The 27,970-nt window shown below is 39.0% G+C and overlaps 2 protein-coding genes across 5 annotated transcripts; both read right to left on the bottom strand.

Annotated features, from left to right (window-relative positions):
• Window positions 1-670: 670 nt before the first annotated feature.
• On the bottom strand, window positions 671-14,976 carry gramd1c (GRAM domain containing 1c). Of its 4 annotated transcripts, none has more exons than XM_062985832.1 (18): window positions 14,913-14,976; window positions 13,333-13,412; window positions 12,995-13,118; window positions 12,476-12,576; window positions 12,284-12,379; window positions 12,030-12,110; window positions 7,154-7,278; window positions 6,913-7,069; window positions 6,107-6,254; window positions 5,864-6,007; window positions 5,337-5,455; window positions 5,103-5,245; window positions 4,911-5,014; window positions 4,296-4,463; window positions 3,538-3,604; window positions 2,782-2,901; window positions 2,141-2,246; window positions 671-1,935 (listed from the first exon to the last, which is right to left on the bottom strand). In XM_062985832.1, exons 2-18 carry the CDS (start codon window positions 13,399-13,401, stop codon window positions 1,867-1,869), a joined length of 1,941 nt encoding a protein of 646 aa, XP_062841902.1. In that variant the 5' UTR covers window positions 13,402-13,412; window positions 14,913-14,976; the 3' UTR covers window positions 671-1,866. The 4 variants fall into 4 exon arrangements, with proteins under 4 accessions (XP_062841902.1, XP_062841901.1, XP_062841903.1 ...); XM_062985831.1 differs by lacking the exon at window positions 14,913-14,976 and adding an exon at window positions 13,942-14,648; XM_062985833.1 differs by lacking the exon at window positions 14,913-14,976 and having other exon boundaries at window positions 12,284-12,341; window positions 12,450-12,576; window positions 13,333-13,921.
• A 1,298-nt stretch (window positions 14,977-16,274) lies between these two features.
• On the bottom strand, window positions 16,275-26,379 carry atp6v1ab (ATPase H+ transporting V1 subunit Ab). The gene is made up of 15 exons (XM_062985246.1): window positions 26,288-26,379; window positions 23,604-23,694; window positions 23,165-23,293; window positions 22,672-22,886; window positions 22,135-22,272; window positions 21,894-22,045; window positions 21,539-21,701; window positions 19,811-19,919; window positions 19,592-19,714; window positions 19,220-19,334; window positions 18,726-18,789; window positions 18,429-18,632; window positions 17,875-17,969; window positions 17,331-17,502; window positions 16,275-16,867 (listed from the first exon to the last, which is right to left on the bottom strand). The coding sequence occupies exons 2-15, from the start codon at window positions 23,683-23,685 to the stop codon at window positions 16,775-16,777; spliced, it is 1,854 nt and encodes a 617-aa protein (XP_062841316.1). The 5' UTR covers window positions 23,686-23,694; window positions 26,288-26,379; the 3' UTR covers window positions 16,275-16,774.
• Window positions 26,380-27,970: the final 1,591 nt, after the last annotated feature.

The raw sequence follows: 27,970 nt of genomic DNA, 5'->3' as shown, positions 1-27,970 counted from the left end.
TCTGTGTACTTAGCAAAACCATGAATGGTTGCCAGATCACCTCATTACGAATCCATGTTCGTTACAGAAGTATTTTGTATATAAACGAATTATTCAAGCATGAGAACAAGAGGACTAGAACAAATAAATAAACACAGAGAAAATGAAAATGTACATTTCTAAAGTTACAGGGCATTCAGAGTATCAGCATTCATCTGTGGTGAAAATGGTAATAGCATGTCTAAAAGTATTGCCATAATCTATCGACTAAAGTACATTTCTAAAGAAAATGATGGTTGATAATATTTAGCAAAAACATTTAGGACTTTAGGACTAGGCTTATCCTTTCTGTTTCCAGTGTAACAGTACTAAATCTTCAAGGTTTTGTTTGTGTAAAACCATCAAAACACATTGTGTGCTGCCAAAACCTTTATATACATCTATAAATCTCTTATCCAACCCAGTCTTTATAAAAACCAATTTCCAGTAACATCTAGACAGTGTTTCTAAGAGTTGTCAGCATTTCTTTCCACCAGACACTCCAGTTCCCACCACCTTCCAAATAATCTCACTATGATGTTCCTAACCACACACAGCTACCAAGTCAGGTCTATTTTAGTTCCATTTCAGCTTCTATCAAGAGCTCATGTGTGGTAGAAGATATAAGAATAAGAATAAAAACAAACACGACTGGCTGATTCCCTTCAATAGGGCTTTTATTTAAGGCATAAATAGACATTACACAATTTATTAAAATTATTTATACATGAGAGAAGAAAATGTGCGTCGTTTCCTGAAAGGGTTCGTAAAGGTTTCTCACAGTTTAAGATTAGCTTCAAGTTAAAGCTGCAGTATGTAACTTCTGAGGAGTTAAGAGTCCTGTGGTCCACTAGGTCAAGACACAGGTCAGTACATGTTTAAGCAATATTTAAGTAGTGCATTTGGTTATGACATCCTTCTGACATTGTTTAGAATATTTTAGGCATTCCACGTTGATTAAAATATCACTTAAATGCAATATTTAAAAGTTGTTTTTGCTTTACAGACTTCATTAACCTCAAAAGTTACACACAGCAGCTTTAAATGTTTACACATCTGCAGGTCCGAGTGGCATTATGTACAATTATAAATTACATCAAAACGTAGTGTAAACATTAAAGAAATAAAAAAAATAGAATTCAGCTAGAATTATGCATACCCATTGCACTGATATATAAACAAATTAAATTCACTATACAGGTATTCCTCCAGAAGAACATAAAATATTGCAAAGGCCTAAAAACACCAGACAAGGTACCTGCTAGTACTAAAATCTGTTGCATTCAACATTCAGTGCTTGAAGGTGCAATCATGAAGGTGCAATCATGAAGGTGCAATCCAAACATATCAAAACATCAAAAGTTTTTTTTAAACCATTGGCAATTTACCAACATGGTAAACACTTTACTAGCACTCGGTCATAGCCGTGTTATCAGTGCTATAACGGAACATTTCTACAATCATGGTTGCTTCATAAACACACACGCACACACTGATGACCGTCTGAGATTTAGGATTTGCTGTGCAAATCAACAGGCCAACACAGAACACGCTCAGTTATTAAGGAAGATGACTACAGGCATTTGTACCATCATCAAAAGTGAAAAGGCACCAGTGAATTTAAAATGTACTCCGAGCTGCTCATCCACAGGGGAAACAGGCCTGGAGGGAGGGCCCTACGGCAACACGGATCTCTTCACACCACTCGATACCAAGGCACTGAACACCTGAGATGGTAAAACCCAGTGGCAAAAAAAGCCTCTCTGGAGGACCCGGGTATATAGCAACGCCATGATGCAGACAAAGCCACATGAATTCCTGAATACTCCAGGGTCGCTAGGCAGCGTATTATAGGTGTGTAGAGGTCTTATTTTGACTTCGAAAGTTCTGCTGCAGCACCACCAGAGAGTTACGTAACTGTTGAGAGAAAGAAAAGTCATCACAAGCGGCAATAACAACCTGCCCACCAAAACCCTAACACCAAAATATGAGACCAGCATCTTACAAGTCATTATATGGAAAATACAGTTAATTTTCTCACAACTGTGAGTACACTGTTGGAAATCTAAGCAAGGTGTAGCGAAAAGAGCTAAAAGAGCTCAAATGTGAGCAATAAACAAACCTGTTCAAGTAGGTTTATGGAGTCCTTGAGCACTGCTTTCAGTAATCGTGTCTCCTCTTGGCTTCTGTGGAATGTAGTCTGTCTGGGGCCCAGGTCAGATGGCAAACTGTAAAAAGAGGCATTTCATATCTCTATCTCCAAGACATTTACAGTAATACTGATGGTTTTGGTTATAGAACTATCGTATACACACACACTACCTATTACTGTTTCTGCTAAATAAAAATAATGCCATTTATTTTTACTTAAATGACAGTATAACTACAAAAAATCAATGGAGAAATAATAGACTAAACAGTGTCAGGTCAGAACAATCATAACTGATATAAAACAAATCATATCTCAGACAAGAGGAGCGTTTAAGTTTATCATTGAGCCACTTTCATTTCCAGATAAAAGAACAGTGTTCCCTAAAGAGCATAAACACAGACGTATTTACATTATGCAAAATCGCAACAAAAGGAAACTGAAAATTTTCAGGAATTATGTAGGGCAGTTTATACAAATCAACAGGATATTAAAAAAAGACAAAATTTGTTTCTACTTGTATGACGCTTACCAGATATTTAACAGCAGTATGATTACTAACAGCCATTCATACAGTAATTTCAATAAAACACATCGTCAGCTCATGTGCTTACCTAGTCTCAGCTCTCTCCCTCATGCGCTGCTTGGTGCTCAAGTACAAACGATGAGCCACGTCCTCCATCGCCCATAATTTGAAGAACAGCCCCAGGTTCAATACAGTCAGAATTAACAAACTGCAAAACAAACCAAAAACTGTAAATAACCACAAACTAGCAATTTGCTTACTTTGGACGAATCTTTACGTGCAAATTAAATCCTCCAGAGCACAAACTCTTAAACTGGGTCTTTTAGTAAAAAGAAATAAAGGAATAGTAGCAAACATATGAGTCATGGGGCTGTGGCTGCACAATATGAACAAAAATACTGTCACTTTAAATACTGATTGTGATCCATGATGCCATAAATGAACCCTATCAATAGCCCATAAAAAGCTCATTCCTGATAGTAAGCGAGATTCAACATCGGTCCAAACGTAATGTGTCATGAAAGTGTTTAATGTTTAAAAATGACACATAACAGGTTCATTTATTGCATAGTTGAGCTATGTTTTCCATATCATGCAGTCACAGTCCCAATGTGACATACATTTGATACTATTCCTTTATTTATTTTTACAAAAACACCCAATTCAAGAGTTTGTGCTCTGGAGGCATCTATCTAGTCTGGAGGATTTAAGACTGAGTCTGTGCTCTAAATTTGCAAGTAAGAACGCTTCATTAGCATTGCTGCCAACTGTAGCATGCTTTCAGTAGTGACATGAGACTTTGTTATTCTTTAACAATCCTGTGCATATGCATATACAGACTTACATCAGACTCATTCCTGCTATGATGGAAGTGATGTTCCACTTTGGTGTGCTTTTCATATCCACTGGACCTGAAATAAAAGAGTAAGTAATTATATTTGCTTTTGCATACATAAGGTTCACGTGACATTTTGTTTGCTTAGTGTGTAATACAGCAAAGCACATAATCACACACCATACAGTCCCGGAAAACCTGAGCATGATCACAGCACGGTGTTCTGCATACTGTGCTTTTGATGACTGGATTTCAGGTTAGTGACTGTACAGGCATCCAACCCTGTTTTGGGATCCGTCCATCTCCTGGTTACGCCCGTGTTAATCACTGTAGTTTATGTTTAATTAGAGCCGTTATTAGATGTGCATCTTAAATAACTGCGTATGTACTACACTGTGCATTACGTCAGGTGTAGAAGCCATCACGTTGTTCTGTATTTAGTGCACGTGTGTAGAAAATATGAGTCCAAAGTAATTAAATCCTCACAGCAATGATTTTTGAATAACTTCAGCAATTTAAGTAATTTGCCTGTGCTTTAATATGTGTAATAAATAAAATAAATTACATTTGTAGATCCCTCATTGCATTTCACATAGTTGACTATATTAAATTGACCTGACGTTAGTTTTTCCCCATAATGGCGCATCAAAAATAGCTTTTTATTTAATAATATAGACTATACACTATATAGGCTGTAGACAAAGACACAGCCCCGGATGACAGACTACCACAAACGGATTTGGGCATCCCTGGTAAGAAGCACGTACCCATGGTGCTTTCTCTACGCTGCTCCGTGTCTGCACCGTACTGCCTGCCAGGCCTCATGTGATCCTGCAGCGTTCGACTGAAGGTCCTCCGTCTTCTGCGCATGCCAGCCTTCCCAGCATCGCTGGACCCTTGGGTCAGTTCTGCCTCTTCTTCAAGAAGCTCTGATTCTGTTCAGAGAAATAAAGGACTTCATTGTGAACTTCAGGTAGAGGTTTGCAAGTCCCAATTCTCAACTGGTAGACTCAACTCTGTGCCCATTCCCTCTTATTATTGTCATGTTCCACCCACTTATACTAGACTAGACTTCCAATCCTGAAATTTTCCACAGGTTTATTATCAAATATGTGTCTTAGGAATTACAGGACAGGTAGTTACTGCTTTTTAATATCAAACACAGTCATGGACAATGTTGTATCTCCAATTCACCTCATTTGCATGTCTTTGGACTGTGGGAAGAAACCGGAGTTCCCAGAGGAAACCCACACAGACACGAGGAAAACATGCAAACTCCACACAGAAAGGACCTGGACCGCTCCAGCTGGGAATCAAACTCAGAACCTACTTGCTGCGAGGCGACAGTGCTACCCAGTTTGCAATTACAGTTTGATACTAACCAAGATGTCTAAAATAATCCTCCAATCCACTCCAGGAGTTCTTGGTGATAAAAGACTTCACAAATCCCCAAGGCTGTTTCTTGTACTTCACATCAGTGTAAATTCTGTAGACAAAAATAAAAATCATAATCAGGTTTAAACTGGTTCCACACCGAGCACTACAGGGAACTGAGCGTGCACATGAATGCTCACCTGAGTCTACACTTGTGCTTCGAGTTGCGGATAATACAGTAGCGGTTCATGGTGTAGAAGTAGTCGTGGTAAGGGACGTCATGCGTGAAGACCTCAGACTCGACCAAATAATAGTGCCCCTCTCTAGATTCCTTATACAGAGTCTAAACAACATAAACAACAGTGGGATCAGTTAAAACTGCCCATACATGAAACATACAGAGGAAAGAGAAGGTAAACAATAAGCCGTAATACCTGATTCTCTGTTGCTGTGGAATATTTCCCTATGAGTGGGTTACTGATGGTGATGGTGTAATTTAAAGTCCTCTTCATGGACCCAGAGGCATCCCTCTGCCAAGAGCTACTGGTTGCACCTACAACAAGACAAGCAAGAGTCAAGCACGTGTGCTCAAGTAAAGCAAGTCTAGATGTGAATCATATACCACAGATTTTATTTATTTATTAGGATTTTAACGTCATGCTTTACACACTGTGCTTACATTTATGACAGGACAGGTTACTGGTTACACACGGTTCACCAGTTCAAGTTTTCAATATCAAACACAGTCATGGACAATTTTGTATCTCCAGTTTACCTCACTTGCAGGTCTTTGGACTGCAAGAACATGCAAACTCCACACAGAAAGGTTAGTGAAAGGACAGACAGGACCACTCCACCTGGGAATCGAACCCAGGACCTTCTTGCCGTGAGGCGACAGTGCTACACACAGACTAGATAACATGCTGTTAAAACTTCCTGCTAAGATAAAGCAAAAATTTACCCGTAATCTTCCTGGCATCCATAAACCGGTGTGTGAAATACGAGTCAGTAAAAAGCAGCTCGAACATTTTCTCAGCGCTGATCCGAAACACCCTGTTCACGTACAGCCGGCCCTGGGACGTCTGGGACGCACATTCTCGTTCCACTGCGCCACAGACACACGTCAAATAAACAAAACAAGATAACACACAGGCATACACGTACACACACAGGCATACACGTACACACACACATGCACGCTCACCTTCCTCCATGCTATCAGATAAGCTGTTATCCAAGAGCCGGTCCTCATTGGCGTTCAAGTCCAAGGACAAAGACGAGCGCTTGGACACTCGTTCGTTGCTGAAGCGGTCCAGGGACAGGTTGGGACTGCGTGTGCTACGTACATCTTCCTAAAAGCATGCAATCAAACACAGTTTACATTATCTTAGTGACTTGCAGTACTGTAAGATAATGTATATTGTCTAAGCAATTGAGGGTTAAGGGCCTCGCTCAAAGGCCCAACAGTGGCAACCTGGCAGTGGCCTTTCAATTACTAGTCCAGTACCTTAACCATGAGGCTACAACTGCCCTGTTCTGCCCTGTTCTGCCCCATAATTATGAAATCACTGAGGTTTTTGTTCACCATTCTAAATCAGTTGTACATAAATGCAACACAGGTTTGCTCGAGGGCAGTGGAGGGCTTGAACCAGCGATTATTAACCCAGTACCTTAACTGCAAGGCTACAACTGCCTGCTTTAAATGTAAAGTTTATAAGACTAACAAAAGAGTAAATTATTGTGTAGACAGGAAACAGAACTAGGTAGACAACAGAGATGTGTTTCACATACAGGAGGTAAGATTCAACCCAAGACTTGCACTGATTTTCACATATTCTCTCCCAATTTAGTCATTTCCAGCGGCCACTTACAAAGTCCCCCTCACTGCATAACCGCTACTGATCTGGGATAACAAGAACGAGTACATGCTACCTTTGAGCCCCTCACACAGATAAATCCTCGGTATGACCCTTCATAGAACATTACAACTAAAATAATAATAATCCATACCCCATTTGGAGAGAGGGTGCTCTGCAGTCCGATGGACGACTGTGTATAGTCTCCGTGCGGTGTCGAGGTGTCGTGCGATGAAAGTTCAATCTGAGGAAGACGGAGAGAAGCAGGCCTCTCCAATTTTACAGCGTGATCCTCTGCTCTCATGTTTAAGCTAAACCAAAGGGGGAAAAAAACAGTTTAATCTCTCGTAATCTCAGTGTAAAGTCCTCGCGTATACGTGTGATAGATGTCTTACCTGGGTTGGTTTTGTTCTGCTGTGTCTGCCGCTAGTTGCAATCCATCCATGTCCTCATTGCTCAAACCCAAGTCGTTGCCATAATGCTGTTTGATTATGTGCCAGAGCTCTTGTTTGGTCAATTGCTGGAGAAACAATGAACAATAAAACTGGTTGATGAAGCACTGCACAACTCGGGCTGTCTGGTTTTCGCTCTCGTCTGTCTGGTCTTGACCCAACACAATGGTGCATTCATTCATGCTGATCTGCTACTTTAAACAATCACAAACTCAGGTAAAACACAGGCCAAACCTGCTTTGCAGTTTTTTAGAGACGGTATCACACTTGAAACGTGCATGACGAGTCGTGGGATTAGGATCATCAATCACCTTCTGTGTATTATGCTATGTTTACGTTTTATTGGTCTTGTATCATGTATATGTTTTCAGTCTTATATTATTAAGAAATTTGATGCTTATTTCTTTATTATCTTGGGTGAGAGTTCATTATAATGTATTCTGCATATATAGTCTTTGTCTTTCTCTGTTGTACTTTGGGCGTTCGTTCAGGATGTGTTTTATGGTGACTGGTGTCCGATATTCTTCACAAAGTCCGGACTCTTCTCCTAGTATTAAGTGTTGGTGTGTCAAACTGGAACGACCTATTCTACATCAAGTGTAGATAACTCAGTCTGTACGTTTTCCATAATATATTTATGATGGTTGGGTTGAATCTCTTGTGTGTTCCAATCAAGTTGCCGGCGTTTATAAGGGGTTTTATGTCCGTTGGTGGAAGTTTGAGGTTAATGATTTTTTGTAGAGTTCTTCCTCTTCCCAGCTGGTCAGCTTTTTCATTTCCCGCTATTCCGTAATGTCCAGGTATTCAGCATAGCCTAATATCAAACTTTTCGTCTGTAAGTTATTTTATGGTGCTCTGTATTTTGATTAGATAGTATAAAGAACAAAATCATACAGTATAATACACAGTGACATAAAACGTGGCTTATCGTAGGTCGCCATTATGAGGTGCATACTTAGAGCCAGTTTTATATTTTGTAATAGTGCTTTAAAATGTGTAGACATGGACATAGCTTTTGGACTGTATAAGAAGCTAACCATTGACCAGTTGACCATCAACACCACCTGTTTAAAAGCAAACAGCTGCTTGTGTCCTTTCCCCAAAAGAACTCCTTTGCTGTGCTTAGCAACATACAAGTCTTGAAAAATTGCTGACCTTGAATAATTTGCAGCCTTATAAATGATCACAAACCAAAATCTCATCAAAATGTATCGAGAACTGAACACTTAACTCACTCATACACATCCAAGTGGAATTGTTGGGGCATCAGGAAACATTTATGTGACATATTTGTAGAATGCCTTTCTTATTTCATCGATGTTCACTTCAAACTAAACAACCCAGAAACACTAGCTACATCGTAAAACAAAATATATATACACCCCTGACACAACCTGGGTTCAAGTTCATTGAAGGGCACAAAGTGGGACAATTTAGAGAAACCAATCAACCTACCTGAGGTTTTTGAGAGGTGGGAGGAAACCACAGTATACAAGAGACACAATATATATGCCCATAGTTTATAACTGGCTCCAATCATTTTCCTCGCATATCATCATAACACCTGTCAGTCTGGAATAGGGGGGAGAGCTAGCACCCATCCTCTAAAACACAAAGTCAGACAGCACATCTTTAACTGTAACTTATGCAACATTATTGGGCAGATCAATAAACTGTAAAGAAAGCACCAGACACATGAGCTCGCAGACACTGTATCGACATGGATACTCGACTCACATGAGATTATTAAATGGGAGAGAGGCAGAGGGAAGAGTGGGTGTAGCACAGAATACCTGGTTTCAATCATCACGGTCACTGTCTTTGTAATGCTCCGGTTTTCTGATTTGTCTTAGTAATGTTCTGATTGTCTTCCGCCTCTTTAAACATGCAGAAGGCATATTGGCTGCTCTTAAGTTGTTCCTCTGTGTGTGTGTGTGTGTGTGTGTGTGTGTGTGTGTGTGATCAAGTGAATGAATGAGAAAGTGTGTGTTGTCCTGCAATTAACTGCCACCTAATTGGGGTATATTTCTGCCTGGGTGTTTGTGTTGTCTGACTTACCACACCCCTGAGAGAAATAAATGGGTTAATGAAACTGAATTAATGCATAGGATCATTTATATTACCTTCTAAACTAAACTTTCATCATCATACCTTGGACATCTGCATAAGCTGCTTGCTTGGGACACCTCTGATAACCTCATATTTATAGTCACATGTGATCAATGTGTTTCAGTTCTTTTCTCAGAACTTAAATGTGTAAAACTGGCTGTCCGTGGTAATCACACCTACCCTGCAGGTACTGTTTAATGAGTGTATAGATATCAGAATGTACATGCAGAATATGTTTATTTAAGGAGGTGTACTGTAAAAGTGCAAACTAATCTCAACTAGACCTTAAGAACTTAATCAAAAGTGGCAAGACATAAAAAAAACTAGCAATAAATAAGAAAAACTAGGTTAAAAAAATAAACAATTAATGATAATGATGAAGCACCTGCTCAAAAACACACAGCTTCAAACTCACTAATATAAACACGGTACAGCATATTATTAACCCAACACATTCCAATATTAGACCTAAAGCATTAAATAAAACATATAAAGAAGCTAAAACATCAAGAGACATTCTAATAATATTAAATTATATATAGACCCACTCACCTACTAACCATCACGTCCGTAAATAAAATCGTCTGCTACCTGTTTGCCTTGAAATGAACGACAGTGACCTCTGAGCTCGCTACAGAGTTGGCTCACTTTTAAATGCCCGCCTATTCCCTATACACATCCTATTTTATAGTGTACAAGGGAACAGCCTCTACACCCTACGTAGTGCCCTTTCTGTCGAACAGGAGATAGTTTGGGCGTTACCCAAGCGCTGAGGAAGCTGTTTTGTTTAACCGCAGGGATGCCAGATTGGAGAATTTCAATCCTTTTACAACTGTTGAGCGTATTTATTATTTGACTCGTCTTCAAAGATCAGGGTCGCACAGAATGCACAAGATTAAAAGAAATCTATGTGTGTAATGTCTTTGCACACACTGGTGATGAAGCGAACAAGGTTTATTGTTTATTCAAGACCGTTAATTCATCAATTCAGTCAATCATTCATTTGTTGTCACAATGGTTTAAAAGTCTATCCTGCGTGTTTATCATTTACATTTATCCTCTTATCCAAAGCAATTAAAGATTAAGAGCCTTGCCTAGGTACCCAACATTGGCGCCAAGCGACCTTCTAAGTCTTAAACCAGCATCTTAACTGCTAAGCTACCGTTTTCCCCACTAACTATGTAGTCGACTACATGACAACATACATTCGATCACTCATTTACATTCGCTCACAGCCATAGGGAATGTAAAATAATTTGGCATTCCTTTCATTTGCAAGTTTTTGAAAGTTGAGAGGAAACAAAAGTATTCGGAGAAAACCCACACAAGCACGGTGAGAACCACAGTTGCCTATTAACTCAAAAATATAAATAAAGTGAAATGGTAACTCTAACTTGTCCCCATGTGTAAGGAAATTAGTTAATTGGTGAGTATGTGGTGCCCCGTGATGGACTGTCCTGCACAACACATATATTTGTCCAATCACCAAAATACCAGCTTAATCTTAACCCTGACCCTTTATACTCATTGAAGTGAGCCTTGAGTTTTAAAAGGCTGGAAGCTACAGGAACTGACGTGAGTGACAAACTAACAGAATTACTTCACTTCCTCATGCTAGTGCTCTCCGCCTGTAGGCTATTTCTGTCTAAAATGACATGTAAAGCATGAAGACCACACCCAGAGAGGTCAATGAACTTCACATGTGTGAAACTCCCAGCTGATGTGACTGCAACCTGATGTTTTCTTCCTCACGTGAATCCAGCATGCTTAATAGCAGTGCCTTTAATTCCAATTAAAGGAAATCTTGTCATTCTAAAGGATCATAAGCTGCTAATATAATAGTGACATGCTGTGGATTGTGTATAGCGTAGCAAAGCTCCCTGCACAAAGTTGCCCTACACCAAATTTGGTTGGCAAGAACTTTACTGGTTCATCCTCCTGACTTCTACCCCATTCAACAACTTTGGAAGGAATTATAACAGTAGTTATTCTAGCAGTTTGCATTTATAGTGTTTAGCAGAATATGCTCAGTCACTCATTAAACATTTCCTTATTCTAATACCATTTTTTAATAAACAGACATGTATGATAATACTTGCAAGGTCTGACTTCATTTAAATACTTAGCAAAGAGGTCCAAATTAAAATTATTAGCTATGTAATGTCCCTTCAGGAGCTGGATGACCATTAAACAAGGCACTTCACCCGCAACTGCTTAGCATTTGCGTTTGGTTAAAAGTCACAAACACTAGACTACAGTGCTATATTTGCTGGGCCACTTGACATTCGACATTCTGTAATGTTATGGCAGTAAGGATTCTTTTGGAGCTGATTTTGCACAGTAGTAAAAGACGTAATAACATAGGCTAAGCTAACCTAATTTAACAGCTTATGTGTTTAGTCACGGAACACCCATACTTCAGGCTGTTCTACTTCACTGAGGTTCTAAGAACAGAAACACAACATACACACTATAATATTGTATTTCAGTAAATATTAACATAACTTGTTGGTAACCATTAAATCAACATTTACTCTGTTCCTAGTTTGACAGTGGTAAAAGAGTCCTTAAGTGGTACCTTACAACTGCTAAAAGTGTTTTATTCTTTATTTTTAGGTACATTTACAAACGTTTACAATGACAAAATTTATTAATGCCCCGATGTTGTGACCCTAGGATTGTGGTAAGAGGGTAAAATGTTTAGACCGACCTTCTCCATCAGTAAATTCTGCCATAGGCGAAAAATGTTCTGGTAACTTTTCTCTCTTGCAGAAAAAGATGTGAAGAACAGCTGGAGAAGGAGAGGAGAAATACAGTGGGTTTCACATTTTATCTGTATAATTACAGTTTTTACAGCCCTTTCATGGGTTCCTAATGTTATGCAAATTTCAATTCATTATCATCAACTAAACAAAACTAGACAACACATTAATGACAACATACAAATAGTACAACAGTATTTACCTTTTCTGTGTTGGTACAGATCTGAATGGCGTTTGGTATCAGTCGAGCTGTTTTCTCCCTTGACATAGACGTAACATCTTTTAAATTTAACGTAATCTAAGATAATTACAGTGAAATAAAAAGATAAGCACCCTGTGGGAAATCTTGGAACAATATTGTTACTTACACTGGAACATCTCCATTGATTTCTACCTTTGTTCCCCAGAAGACGTTACTGTAGAAACAAAGCCAGTTCTCTGTGAGGTAGATGCGGCCTTGTAATAAAATTTCCTTTTGTAGAGCGCAGCTGTAATCTGTGGAAAAATGAAGTCATTAAATGATAGAAAATAAAGCTTGTTGTTTTAATTACACCCAATAACAACTGTAGATATTTACACTAGATATTTACATTAGTACTATAACATATATAAAACTATGAACTATGAATAGTCATGGAGTTAATGGATGGATACAAAAAAATAGCATTTGTCCAATAAACGGTTAAAATAGCAATTACAGTATAATCACCACAACACTATAAAGTCTACTGTATTTCCCATCTGGTCTGTGAATCGTTAATAAAATTGTAACTATTAATACTACTATTAAAATATTGTCAACTATTAATTTAGGCTGAATATTTATGGCAATTATTATGACATGGATAAAATGAATGTAGAAATAAATAATGTAAAAAAGTAAAATATAATAATAATAACAGGTCTTTCTCACCTACTATAAGTTTTTCAGACTCGGCCAGATCTTTGAAAGCCTTTCTAAAATCCTCGCTCCTTTGATCATAGTTGGTGAGGGTTGATTGTAGTGGTCCTATACACTGTCCTGAGATCTCCAAACTCTGTAATAGTGAATAAAAAAACATCAAAATCGCATTTCTAGATATTTGCATGTATAGAAAAATAGCCTTGGTTAGCACACAAGGTCATTTCAAGGAATGTTTTTATTTAAACTTACATTTATGTTGACATAGGTCTTTAAAATTGCTTGTCTGTATTAATAAATATTCTTTATCTGTCTAGTGTTTGTGTATAATGTTTGTGTATGGTGTATACCTCTCCAGCTGGACTGCTCTCCACCGCACCATCGCTGCCTGTTGCTGACTTTGCTATGTGGGTCATCATCTCCGACCTGTCTGAAGAACCAAACCAAAGCCAGACTCAACGTACTATCAGTGAAACTGTGAATCTTGGGTGGATTAGATTCTCTTTCCCTCAGCATGCAGCTCCTTAAGTCATGCAAAGCGAGGCTTTCAGGGTTAATTGACAGCCAACAAAATGAACACAAAGAAAACTGGCTCGGCCTGTCCTGTGTCCTGCCTTTAACAACTCTGAGGTATTGCGGTGACGTTCAGGCGGGAAGATCCAGCACTGCTAAATGAATACATTAACACACAGTTTATGTTAAGAGTTTAACACAGTCTTAGAATGCATCCATGTGGACCATTTTTAGTGCCATTGCAGGATTGATTAGACTAACCAGCGGTGGTCAGAACTGGTCAGGCCTGTCAATTCAGTGCAGAGAAAGATTTACCAATGAAATATCTTCTCAGCTAAAGTCCTACAGTGGTTCCTTCCTAAAAAATGCAACTGCATTTAAATACATCAGTTCCTGTGAGTGCAGATGCATCCTGAAATGCTAAATAAACAGAGGTGTGCTTATACCTGACCACAGGATCAGCAGTTCCACTCTGATGTAGATGAGCCGGAGAGTACAGAGGAGCCGAAAACACAGCAGGAACGCAGCACAGGTGTAATGCACTCGTGCTGTTGGAGTATGATGGGTGCTGCTGTGTTGCCAGGGTGAAAGCGTGTCCTCACCTAACGACAGGTGTGTAGGTGTGTTACCTGGACCAACCCACTCAAAACGGAATGTGTTATTCACTAATGGAAAGAGCCACACTCTGGATTTGAGTACTTCAAATGTTTGCTAAAATGATACCCTCATTTTAATCAGGGTTGTGGTGAGTCTAGTGTCAGCCAGAGCATTGGGTCCACTTTAGGAACACACCCTTGATGTAATAGGGTAACACAACCTTGCCTGTTTCGGGAAGGTGGAAGGAATCCATGCAGACGGAGGAAGATTTTGCAAAACATGTCACAGACAGTAACCAAGGACAAGACTCAAATCCAGAACCGTGTCACTTTGTGGCACCCAAACTACATGATCTACCCCTACACTATTCTATTAATAGCAAAGTTTCTGCATCAGTACTACACAGAACAGTGGGTTAAACTATGTTAGACCACCACAGCTGACACCCAGGTTTGTCTTTTGGCGGTGTTATCAGCTGGCCAGGTGTTTACACAGACACGATTGACTATGTCTCAGGATGGGGGATGACTGTCGCCCAGTCCAGGGTCTTTCCACAGTCATTGCCATCAAAGTGGTGCAACCAGTTATAATGTTAACTTTTTATTTTTCATGTATAACAAATGCAATAACATGCAATTACAAAAAGGGCAATTACATTGTATATCACTAAAATGTGTATATATGTGTGTATATATATAAATTATTAATGGTTTGTATAAGGCACTGAAGATAAATGAATGTAACACTGAAATGTCAATTATACTTAAAATGAGTAGTTAAGCAGCTCAGGTCTTGGTTAATAATAGGATATAATACTCACGTTTACACAGAGCAGCAGTAAACAACCAAAACAAACTGTGTGTGGTGTTACATAAGAGCCTTGGCACTTTGGACTTGAAGTGCAGGATTCCAGAAATGAATCCAGTGAAACGAAAAAAAAATGTAACAAAACCAGTCTGGTTCTTCTTCTTATTCATGTCAATAATATGTGACACACAAAAGAACAATACAAACTGAAGAGAGGTGCAATTGTAGGCTTACATAGGGTGGCCGTAGGGTGACCTATGATGGCACGGGGTTGACATCTGGGTTGTATTAATAATGTAACTATGTTATTGAACTTTTATAAATAAACAGCTACTCTTTAACAAGACAACTAGCAAATGGTCATTTATGGTCAGATAATCTACTAGTGTTTGGCTCTAAACAATAAAAACAGCAAATAAAATAGTTAATCAGTATGTGGTGCTATCACGGCATTGACAATCACCTCTTAGTTTTGGATGCTGACACATTTACATTGTTTTAAAATCAGGGAAAGACTTTTAAGCAAGATAGACGTGCTGTTGTAGCTGTTGTGATGCTTTCTGGTGTGAAATGCAAAAACTCCCTTTGCGGCAGTAACAACATCTTCACAAAATAGTTCATTTACCTGACAAACTCTCTCTCCTTTAGCTCCAGTTTTGTGTTTTGCTAAATTTGCACCTTTATTGGACACCTTTATTGCAGGTCATGGATTCTGCTTCCCAAGGATCCTGACCGAGACGAAAACTCTATACATTTATTATATAAATCGTCTGTGAATTTTAATTTGCAGCTGGGCATTTTAAATTGAAGTGCTTGTACACTTGTGCAATAGGAGAAAATCCAGCAGATGGAGACACATTTATTTTTACAGCACTGCTGGAACACTGATAGCCTGGTATATAGAGCTTTATCTACCACAGGTTTGGCTCTGCCATGGATTTGCCATGTAGCCACTGTTGGGCACTTAACCCTCTTAACACTGGGGGTGCAGTATAATGGCTGACCCTGTGCACTGACCCCAATGTCCAAAAAACATCTAGGTTCTGTGATTTTTTTTTATTGTACTGTAGATGTGTGTATGTACATATGCCCCTAGATTATTTCACGTAATTTGCATTTAAGACCACATTGTGCCGGCTGAACCACTGAGATGCAAGTGCAGTCATGAGAAAATAGAAAAATCACCAAAAAAATGACAAATTCCCCAGACAGAACACCAATCCTTCAGGGTTTTCAGCGTTTCAGAGAAAACTGAGTAGGAAAGTAGATTTTTAAGAAATCTGCATTTATATGGACAACACTCTAATGTTCCTTAGTTGTAAGTCATTAAGGATTTTAACAGACTAAAACCGAAAGGATTAAGTCACCCATGCACTTCTTACAGCATATTAATGTATATTTTTTATTGTTTTTGGATGTAAACACAAGAGCAGTGCAGAATGGATGTACAATGCTTTAATAATACAGCAGACTTACTGTAGAATACAATTTAAAACAGTAAAACAACCAAACACTGCAGGCCACCATCAATAAATATTCACTTATTTTTCATTTTTCATTCGTCATCTGTCCTAATTTATCTGTACAGAGAAAACTGGAATGATAATTACACCAACACATGAAATCCACACCTAGATTCGAAATATCAAAACACGCTGGAGGAGAAAGAACGAAGGAGTATGGGTATGAAAAACTCGCATCACACACTAAGAAAAACAACCAGCTACACACGTACACAAACGAGACCAAGTCCCCAGCGATGAAACACTATCAGCTACTGTGGAATGTGGGTGCAGCGAAGGTGAGGTCGAGGGTAACGTTGAGACAGGGACGACGAAGACGGAACAGGGACGGGAGAACCGATAGATGCCGGATTTAATCCTCCAGAGTGCGGAAGGCGTTTTGCATGTCCTCCAGAAGCTGTGCATAATCTGCTTTGATTTTAGCTTCACCCTCCTTCACAGGGTCCTGAGACAGAGAAAGAGGGATATTAATGAGAAAAAAAAGCACTTTCTTTCCCAAATACATTCACACAGATGAGGAAAATAGATCCAAATCAGATATTTTACATCATGTGACAGATTTGCCTTGTTTATTGTTTATGGAGGCGTGAGGTGCAAACATCACTATTCTAACATCTGGTGATCTAATAATATACTGATTATTAATAAATATATAAATTTTTTTCACTGTGAAGAAAATGTCCATGTAATTAACATTAATTACGCAGCCAGTCGATCTCCAAAGATGAAAAGCTTAATGGATTTTTCTATGTCGTCTGTTAAATTGTTGATATTTCTGTTTAGTAAGGTTTGTATTAACCAGTGTTCTGCATAATAAACACCTTTTAAAGGATAAAAACATACAAATCAAGCTTGTTTAAGCTCTAAACAGATAAAAAAAGCACTTGACTGAAACCAGAAATAAGTACCTTGAATTTCATGGAGCTGATCTTGTAGAGGATCTCACCCATGTGCTCACGGATCATGGCCCATGTGATCTTGTTATCGCTCTGCGCGGTGCTCTCCACTGCGTGCCGGGACATGTCGTAAAAGGAGATCATGCTGGACAGGATGCCCACCGTCTTGTAGAACGGACAGAACCTGGACATATTCACAAGAGTTATTCAGGTTTCTACGTGTTCACAGCATCTGAGAGACTGAATTAGTTCAGCATGTATGGCAACGTGTTTGAATCATTTCTCCATTTATAATAGAATGGCTTTAATTGTCATTTTTACATATACAGGTCTTTCTTCGCATATCCCAGCTTGTTTGGAAGCCGGGGTCAGAGCACAGGGTCAGCTATTGTACGGCGCCCCTGGAGCCGAGAGGATTAAGGGCCTTGCTCAAAAGCCCAACAGTGGCAGAGTTGGGATTCGAACTTCCAACCTTTCAATTGACACCCCAAAGCTCTACCCACTAGACTACCACTGTCTCTATGTTTGCCAAATAAAGAAAAGTAAATATACTGACCTGTCATAAGGCGTGTAGCCGTTCTGCTGCAGGAAATCATCCTTGATCAGTTTGGCTACTTCCAGTGTGATCTTATCCGTCTCAGCCAGTGAAGCCTGTTATTACAATAAATAAAAACATACATTTAAGTTGTTTTCAATACTGTACACTGTGTTTGCTTTTTACTGGCCGGTTATACTTTGTTTAATGTTTGGATGCCCTTGTCATGGTCAGTAAATAGGACTAGATATAAAATTTTTTATTAATCTCATTTTTAATCTCCCTTTCAGAAGAGTTATTATAATTCGATCATATTTTTATCCTAGTCAGGGACATGGTTAGTCCGGCACCATTTAAAAACACAGGGCACAAAGAATATACACTGGACAGGGCAACACAGACTTGCATATTCTGCCACTTACTTACACATCGGTGCATTTTTGTTTTTGGGAGTTGAAAGAAAAGAACAAACAATGATGAAAATCAGACAGACATGAGGGAAAATGTGCAAAACACCCTACAGACAGTGATTAGAGGTAGGAATGGAAACCAGATATTAGTTTTTTTTTTTTTACCTTTCCAACAAGCTGGACGATCTCAGCCAGGTCCTCCTCCTCCTGCAGGATCTCCTTGGCTTTGGTACGCAGAGGCACGAACTCAGGGAAGTGCTTATCGTAGTATTCATCCAGCGCCCGGGTGTACTTACTGTAGCTGATCAACCAGTTCACTGAAGGGAAGTGCTTCCTCTGAGCCAGTTTCTTATCCAGACCCCAGAACACCTGAAAGAGAGGACAAAACACAATAATACGCATGAGTACACAGAGTTAGTACAGCGTATGAGTAAATGTGAGTACGATAGAAGTAATTCTTACCTGTACGATACCTAGAGTAGCAGACGTGACAGGATCGGAGAAATCACCACCAGGAGGGGAGACACTGCAGAAAAATCCAACAGATTAATAAATAAGTTGTATTATCTGGGTGTGTACAAGTGCAATAAAGTGTTAATGATATGAAGCAGCGGCCCCCAACCTTTTTTGCACTACGGACCGATTTCATATAAGATATAACAATCATTGAAGGTTGTACGACGAGCATAATAAAAACACAAAGAGCACAACAATAATACTGACCAATGATGGGAAATCAGTGGGAACCCTGAGCTGTGTTCTGCTCATTTTAGCAAGCTTGTTTTTTGGAATCACATGACTGAAATAGATACGTCTCAAACATGTCAAGAGGAACAGATGGATGTTTGCTTGTCAATAAAACAGTGCAGCCTGGTAATAAATGACCCGGTCCATGGTGCGATGGTTGGGGACCCCCGATATAAAGAGCCACTGTAACTAACCACAGAATTACTTACGCTCCCACAATGCTAACGCTGCCTTCTCTCTCCGGGTTACCGAGACATTTCACCCGGCCGGCGCGCTCGTAAAACGAGGCCAGACGAGCCCCAAGGTACGCGGGATAACCGCTGTCTGTTAAACACACACACACACACACACACACACACACACACACACACACACACACACACAAGGAAACAGAGGTATGATGATCAGGGTCGATATGTTATAAAAAAAAAAAACAAGCTCACTAATAACAGTCACCACAAAAGCAGCAGCAGCGCACTTTAGGTTTTTTAAAGCTACTTTAATATTTTTTAAATTATTACTAGTAGAATCATTACTATAGGTTTAGCAGTAATAGTAGCATTATTGTTTATCTTATTTACCAGCAGGCATCTCAGCCAGACGTCCAGAGATTTCTCTCAGAGCCTCGGCCCATCGAGAGGTGGAATCAGCCATCATGCTGACGTTATATCCCATGTCTCTGAAATACTCGGACAGAGTGATTCCTGCAACAGTAAAAACAACAAATGCAGGTATGAAAAACGTCTATTTCGACAGAACATGACTTTGCGTTGTGCACTAACGGCTGATGGGTGGCGTACCGGTGTAAATAGAAGCTTCTCGGGCAGCTACAGGCATGTTGGAGGTGTTCGCCACCAGAGCTGTTCGCTTCATGATGCTCTCCACCTTTCCATCCACCTCCATGGTTAACTGTTAAGACAGACGAGAGAGCTAGAAATCGTTCTGAGCTCCGGTCACGATCAGAATATCACTTTATATTAGGGCTGGGCGATATGGATTTAAAATTATATCTCGATATTTTTTTCTGAATGGCAATATACGATATATATCTCGATATTTTTTTATTCCATAAGGTAATAACAAAAAGACACTTCTGAGACAAAGCTACATGTTCCAATTTTTTTACAGGCACTTTTATTAATATTCATGCTGGGGAAGCTTCACACAAGAATTATTTTTGCTTAAAAAAAAAAAAAAGAGCTATTCTAAGAAAAAAAAAAGTTGTTTTCTAAGGCATCTCCTGTTGTCTAACGTGAATTACAAATATATTGTCTGGCCCTTTAAGAATGTTAAGTGTACTATAGGGCGCAGGGAGCGAGTGTGTAGGGAAGATGTTGGAATGACACGGTTTCCGGCTGAGCTTGTGTGACATTAAAAGTAAAACCCCGTTAAAGTAAACCCCTCGTTAACCCCCCACCCCCCCATGTTTGGACTTTATACATTATTTTATGTATATGTCGCCACAACATTAACATTTACATTAATATTTTCTTTTACTGTATAGAACTCAGTTCTGTAATACAGGCAGAACTAATCGTTCATGTTACTGTGTAACTATTACAACATTTAATGCATTTTAATCAGCGTTCTTCTTCATGCACTTTATTATTATTTAACAGCTTTATTTGCTGTTTAATTGCTGTTTGCTCCTTGTTTACTGCAGAGTTAGTTCATGCAATTTAATAATGTTTGGTTGTTTATTGGCCGACAACAAGAAATACTATAATAGAAGATAAATAAATAAATGACGTGTCGGACGTCGGGCGATCGTCCAGTATAAACTAACACGACCACGTACAACATCCAGTACAGAAATCCCCATAATGTTTGTTTTTACAGATAGAGCAAGTATATGCACATCACATATACAAACACAAGAGTCAGAACAACAGGAGACGCACCGTTACGTTATTATTACTTTCTCAACACTTAATGTGAAGTAAATACGTGCATGTCAGCGCGTGCATGCGCTTGTGTTGGTTTTTGAAACGAATAACGACTCGTTTTCTTGTTTTTTAACTTTGGGATTTGAAGTGAAAAACGAATGAAGGTACACGGAGCTGGAACCTTTTATCTGGACTTGTTTTCGGCATTCTCTACAGAATACATTATTCTGCTGCTCATCTGACACTTTGAATTCGAACCATCTCCAAATAATTACAAAATTAGTCATTATTTTTCTTTTTAGTAAACAGCTCCTCTTCCATAGCTTCTGTCATGTCTTTATCCGTCTCCATGCTATCGCTGCCTGCAAGACTTACTGGTGAAGCGGTGGGGAGGGGCGAGTTGTGTTCAGTGAGGGAGAGAGGCGGGGCAGGTGAACATGTGCAGAGACAAACTGGGAGAAGAGAAAGACGAACTGTCGGATCTAACTGGAACGCAACATTTATATCGATATATGCGATATTGTCTTATCTTATATCGCGTATGAAAATATATCGATATTTTTAAAATATCGATATATCGCCCAGCCCTACTTTATATAACAAAAAAATCAGCCACACAAACAGAGGAAGCATCGCACTAACCTCGGGGAAATCTCGCAGTACTTCTGACATCTCATTACCACGTTCTCCACAACCCACATAAATAATAACGTCACTGTTGGAGTATTTGGACAGAGATTGAGAGATCACGGTTTTGCCACAGCCGAAAGCTCCTGGGATTGCTGTTGTGCCTCCCTGCACACACCTACGAATGAAAAAGCATACGATTTCAGGAATACGCTTACATAACCTCTGTACACAATTCATTTCACAACATGGTCAGAAAATTGCAGTGCTGCAGCCAAGTGGCATCACACTGCATTGTAGAGAAAGATGTAATTAGTTATCCAGGTCTGCACCATGTGCATCTATAAACTTCTAAAAACGAGTCGCTCACGGGAAAAGGGCGTCCAGCACTCGCTGGCCGGTCAGCAGAGGATGATTGGCGGGCAGCTTCTCAGTAACGGGTCGTACTTGACGCACTGGCCACACCTGCACCATGGTGAACTTCTCCTTCACGCCCTCGAACTCCAGCTCCAGCACCACATCCTGACACACACAAACACAGACCCTTATAGCTCCTGTAAACACTGTACGCTCGAATTTTAGGGCTTGAACTGAAGGGGAGCGCGGCTTACAGAGACGTCGTAGTTGCCCGGCGGTGCCACGTAGGTGACAGTACCACGATTTTTGGGTGGCAGCATGATTTTGTGCTTAATGAGGGAGTTCTCGACTACAAGCCCATAGATGTCACCTCCGGTTATGTGACTGCCAACCTGATACAGAGAAAAGAAGAGTTAGATTGTAATTTTTTAATATTATTTAACTGTTCACACGTGTGTTAACAAATCTCAGACTAAACAGTCCGAAAACTGCAGTGGTCTTGGAAATTGTTAGTCAAATAATAACTTGGTGGTGACTCTTACTTTATTAATAATAATTACACTTACACATTAATTACAAATTACATTTGATTGATTATTTATTAAAGTCTTGCTGTATTTGGCAAAAACTATCCAACTAAAAAAAGTCTAAGGACGTCTAAACAGTCTGTATTCCTCATAGATTCAATGAATCACCATTTTACACCATGACAAATACACTAAATGCCCAAAAATTAAATTAAAATTAACAATTAATCTTTTATTATAATAAGCATTAGTACAACTACACACCCGTAAATTCTTGGAGGGCGAGAACTCCCACTTGAGGTCCCGGTTGAGGGCGCCGATGTTCACACCTCGGGGGATGTAGATACTCTTGGTCATATCGTTGATGTCTTTAAGTGGACGCTGAATACCGTCAAAAATGGAGCCCATGATTCCAGGTCCCAGTTCCACGGAGAGAGGTTTTCCTGTACGCAGCACCGGGTCACCGACCGACACGCCGGCTAAATAAAGCTCAGGAAAACAACGAAGACACGACGGACACTATTTTACAGCTTGTTTTAAGCCCTTTATTTCCACTCGGCTACACTACAACAGTGTAGCCTTGTAAACACAGAGTGCATATGCTTTCCTGGCCTGCCTGCATTTTTTTTTTTATGTTATTTTGTTTGGACAAGACGTAGGAAATCTAAACAGGTAATATTCTATACAGCTAAGACCAAGTTTAACTGCATAAGTCTGGTTATAATGATGTTCCTGATTTATTGGATCTGAAGGATACAGGTCTCCTCGTACACCTGAATGGTGGCCATGTCTCCCTCCAGACGGATGATCTCTCCCACCAGCTCACTGTGACCCACACGCACCAGCTCGTACATCGCCGCCCCGGCCATGCTGGTCGCCGTCACGACTGATTAACAAAAAAACAGGTAAAGATCTCGGTCAGTACACGTCATGCATACAGAGATGAAAAATCATTTTGTTTCTATATTAAATATAATAGCAGTGCTTTTATAAACTCTAAACATACAGAGCTCTTTGGATGGATAGATATAAAGTGCTTTTTTAGGAGGAAAAGCAAAGTGTTTAAAAAACAAACTGTGTTGAGTCTAATTATTTTCTCCACATTTGGACAAAGCAGATCTTTCCCCCTCACTGTATAAATGTACAGATACAGAAACGAGCACAAGAGACTGAAGGATTAAACAGAGGTTACAAACCGGGTCCAGAGACGCCGTGTACATATCCGAACTGTTCCTCCCGCTCCTCATCTCGTATCTTGGGCAGCTTGGAGAAGTCCATGTTAAACGTCTGCTTTTACGAGACAGGCCAAATAAAAGAAAAAAACATAAATTAATTAAATAATATGTAAATAAGACAGTTCCTGACTGTAAATCGTGTTTACATTGAGAAACAATTTATTAATGATCACTAACAGGGATGCACAATAGAGAATACAATACATTTGTTTATAATGTGCAGTGTAGCCAGTAATTAATATACATGATATTTATATGGATTCATTTTAGAGATAATAAATTATAAACTGCGATTGTTTTACTTGATGCACAGGAATAAAAAAAAACCCTAAACACTTGTATCTGTTTGGTAAACCTGTTCTATGCAGGAATTTTATGCTTGTGAAATAGATGTAATTATTACACAAGATACAAAATACATGTTTGTGTAATATAAAGTTCTACTTCAGCACAACAGCATAAACTAAGCTGACTTGAATCCTGGAATGTGACTCTTCATCTATCTTTAGAGTTTATTTTATAAAGAAAACGACTTCTTTATCTAATAACCAAGAGCTCTACAAAATACCATATAAATATAATCTCTCACTGACACTGTGACAGTATTATTTTATATTTAGGGAAGTTTTGGAGCAGGATCACATGCCCGTGAGTGACTAATGAAATGAGGAACGGGCTGCAAACAGACGCTTGAGTAATTCTGGCAAGTCTGTGTTAAGCTGCCACATCAGCCTTTAGCACTTCTTTATTTAAACAAAGTGATTTAGATCCCTGTATAACACACACTGCAATCTTAGACACAGACATTTAGTTTTCCTAAAATACACTTTTAAACTCACTTTTAAGTCAAATATTACAAAACAGATAAAACTGGTTTACCACATATCACATTATCACACATTCATATATCACATGACATGAAACACTCCAGTCTTAAAACTGTAATATCTGGACACAGCTCTAGGATCGGACATTACAAGCTACAAAAACCTAAATCTGTTTGTTCACACACCAAATAGCCAAAAAAAAAAACAACAACCCCAAACCCAGTATGTAACCTCTCATACTGAAACATGATTGTAGATAACAATATACTGTAACTAAAACATTTTTTGAGACAGATGCTAAATGCTGCATATGTAAATGTATAGAACTGCTTAGTGTAGGAACTACTAAACTTCCGTTTACAAAGTAAACAAATATTTACCCTGTTTATATAGGAGCTAGTTTGACCGCACATTGGTCTCTTGCCACGAGAAAAACCTGGTACATGGGTGTCCACAGTCAAGCTTTCAACGGCTTTGCCCTGGGCTTAAAGGTTGGCATTAAATAAATGTTCATGATTTATTTAGCCTATCTAACCCATTGGGACAGCTTGGGTTTTGACCCTTGGACCACTGTTCCATGTAAATTTTATGGTTGCATTATGGTTGCTTGTTGGACATTCCGCTATGTGACCGCTATGCAATCTTTTCCAGCGTTCTGGTTCATTCCAAAACTGTCAAGTGGGGCTCTGTGCAGGCCACTGGAGTTTCTTTAAACCGAGTTGTTGTTCATGTTTTTTAAGGAGCTTGCTTTGTGCACAGGGGCACATATATGCTACAACAAAAATAAGCGTTCCCTAAACTGTTGCTGCAAATGTAATTGCCATAAATTACAAGCTGCTGGTACATGAGTGTCACTGTCCACAGTCAAACTTTCTAGGGCTTTGCCATGGGCTTAAAGGTTGGCATAAAAGAAATGTTTATGCTTGATCTAGACTATCTAATTCTAAGCCATTTGGGCAGCTTGGGTCTTGTTCCTTGGACCACTGTTCCATGTAGTGTTCACTATCAATAATACAATCAATATCTGCACAAAATTAAAGATCTAAAAGATGTATATTCACTTTATGTTTAATCTAGACCATCTATTCATGTAAAAACTTACATTTAGGATTTTTTAGAGATATAAAATGACAGTAACAGTTCCACAAACAACAGAAATCACATGACTGTCATAAAATTTATCTCTATACATGTACCTACTGCATTACCACGTCATTATATTAACAAAATAGCACTAAATCATAAATAAAAATGTTTGTATGATGGTAATTTATGGACTAAATGTTGTAAATGTTTACAGGCCTGATGAACAGTAATAGATCAGCGTTCTGTGGCCCTGCTGGCTTTATGTGTGATCACATGACCATCATGCTGACGGCTGGAGCGATGACTCCAGGATTTCATTCAAAACATCTCAATGCGATTAAATTACAGATTTTTAATGCAAATTGTGCAAAGTATGTTTATAAATTAATGCATTTTATTTCATCGAGTGAGTCCATGAGGATCAGATGCGCATCCAAGGTTATACGATGAGATGGAGGACATCACCATCATCCTGATCAACAATCACCTGTATACATTACCCCACAGTAACACACCAGTACAAACTGGATTCATTTCTATTATTATAAATATTAAGTTTATTTAATCGGATTGACATTTCAATATAAATCCAGGCAGAATCCAGTGCATGTAGCTGTTTAGCTTAGCTGTCTGTACGGCAATCCGATGAATCAAACCACCGCCCACAAATAACAGCAACGTTAATAAATAATCATAACATCCACATTAATAAAATAAAATATATATAAATACCTGATCGGATTAGCAGGATCGCTGATCTGTCGGCTTGGTTTAAGAAAATGGATGAGAAACACAGGATCACAGATCAGCTGACTCAGATTCACTCTGTGGTTGTAGTGAAGTGAATCAGGAACACTCAGGAACACACATGAACACTGCCACCTACAGAGCACGAGAACGCAGCTCAGTGCTTCACCACATACAGAAGAACACTATAGGGCCAAAAGTATTTGGACACCTGAGCTTGACGGACAACCCATTTCAAAAGTTTATTTATTTATTTATTAGGATTTTAACGTCATGTTTACACACTTTGGTTACATTCATGACAGAACAGATAGTTACTGGTTACACAAGATTCATCAGTTCACACATTTCACATTTCATTTACAGTCATGGACAATGTTGTATCTCCAATTCATTGACTTGCACATCGTTAGATTGTGGGAGGAAACCGGAGCTCCACAGACACAGGGAGAACATGCAAACTGAAAGGACCGGGATCACTTCACCTGGGGATCAAACCCAGGACCTTCTTGCTGTTAGGCGACAGTGCTACCCACTGGGCCGCCCCTATTTCAAAAGCAAATGGTATTAAAACAGAGTGACACCTATGTAATCCTTTAAGATATAACAACAGCCACTCCTCTGAGAAGGCTGCTCACAAGACATTGATGTTCTGATGTTCCGGTTTATTCCAAAACTGTTGAGTAGAACTCTGTGCAGGCCTTCTTCATGTTTTTTTTATAGAGCTTGTGTTGAATGGGCACATTCGTGCTGGAACAAAAACAAGCTCAGACTGAAGAAGTCACTTGGATTGAGTGGCGAAACGTATCTCTACAACAAACTTGTGTCCAGATGAACTGATTCAACTTTGTGGATTTGTGTACCTGGATTATTGAGCATGCATCAAGAGAAACAAAAACAAGCCTTCCCTAAACTGTTGCTGCAGATTTGAAAGCATATAATGTCCTTTAAATAATTGATTTAACAATGTCAGCATAGTAACATTGTTTTTAATTAAATCAGGTGCAATTCTCATGAGAATATTTGGTACTATAAGTATTTTAAATTAAAAAAAAAAGTTAAATCTTTATTTACTCTTACTGTAAATGCATAGTCGTGTTTTCTTTGTCATAATATGACACCTCAGATTGTGTTGACTTGCTTATACCATGGCCACTTGCAGAGGTTAAAAAATTGATGTTTTGTACTTTTGCTTCTTCATTAATGTTAGAACATTAAGATATCTTGGTGTTCAGATCTTCTACTTCAGTGTCATTTGCTGCTATGAGTCTAGGAGAAAGAGCCCTCAAAACCAAACTTACATATTATGTTACTAAGCAAACTTTATAGTCCCCAAATGTATTTATAACCTGCCCATCCTACACCAACAACCAAAACTAATACAGGTGAACATGTGTTCTCAATAATGTGGATAGTGAGATTATATCAACGCATCAATGCACGTTTTAACGCCTTTTTTGTGTCACGTGTTTAAATAAATAAAGATAAATAGCATGATGTGGATATGTATATTATAATAAGTCCTTTAATTTTCAGCACAAATATGTTGCTACCCTTATTTTGATACCTTCTTCATCCTATTGCTGCTGGTGTCGCATAACAATCCTGGCAGCAGCAGCGGCTTCATTTTCCCCACCCGTTATTATACAAATCCCGCCTCTAAGTTTT

This window comes from Trichomycterus rosablanca, chromosome 23 (assembly GCF_030014385.1).
Source record: "Trichomycterus rosablanca isolate fTriRos1 chromosome 23, fTriRos1.hap1, whole genome shotgun sequence".
In the NCBI taxonomy this organism is placed as follows: Eukaryota; Metazoa; Chordata; class Actinopteri; order Siluriformes; family Trichomycteridae; genus Trichomycterus; species Trichomycterus rosablanca.
Note: the sequence above shows the minus strand (reverse complement) of the source record. Positions and strands in the feature narration are given on the sequence as shown.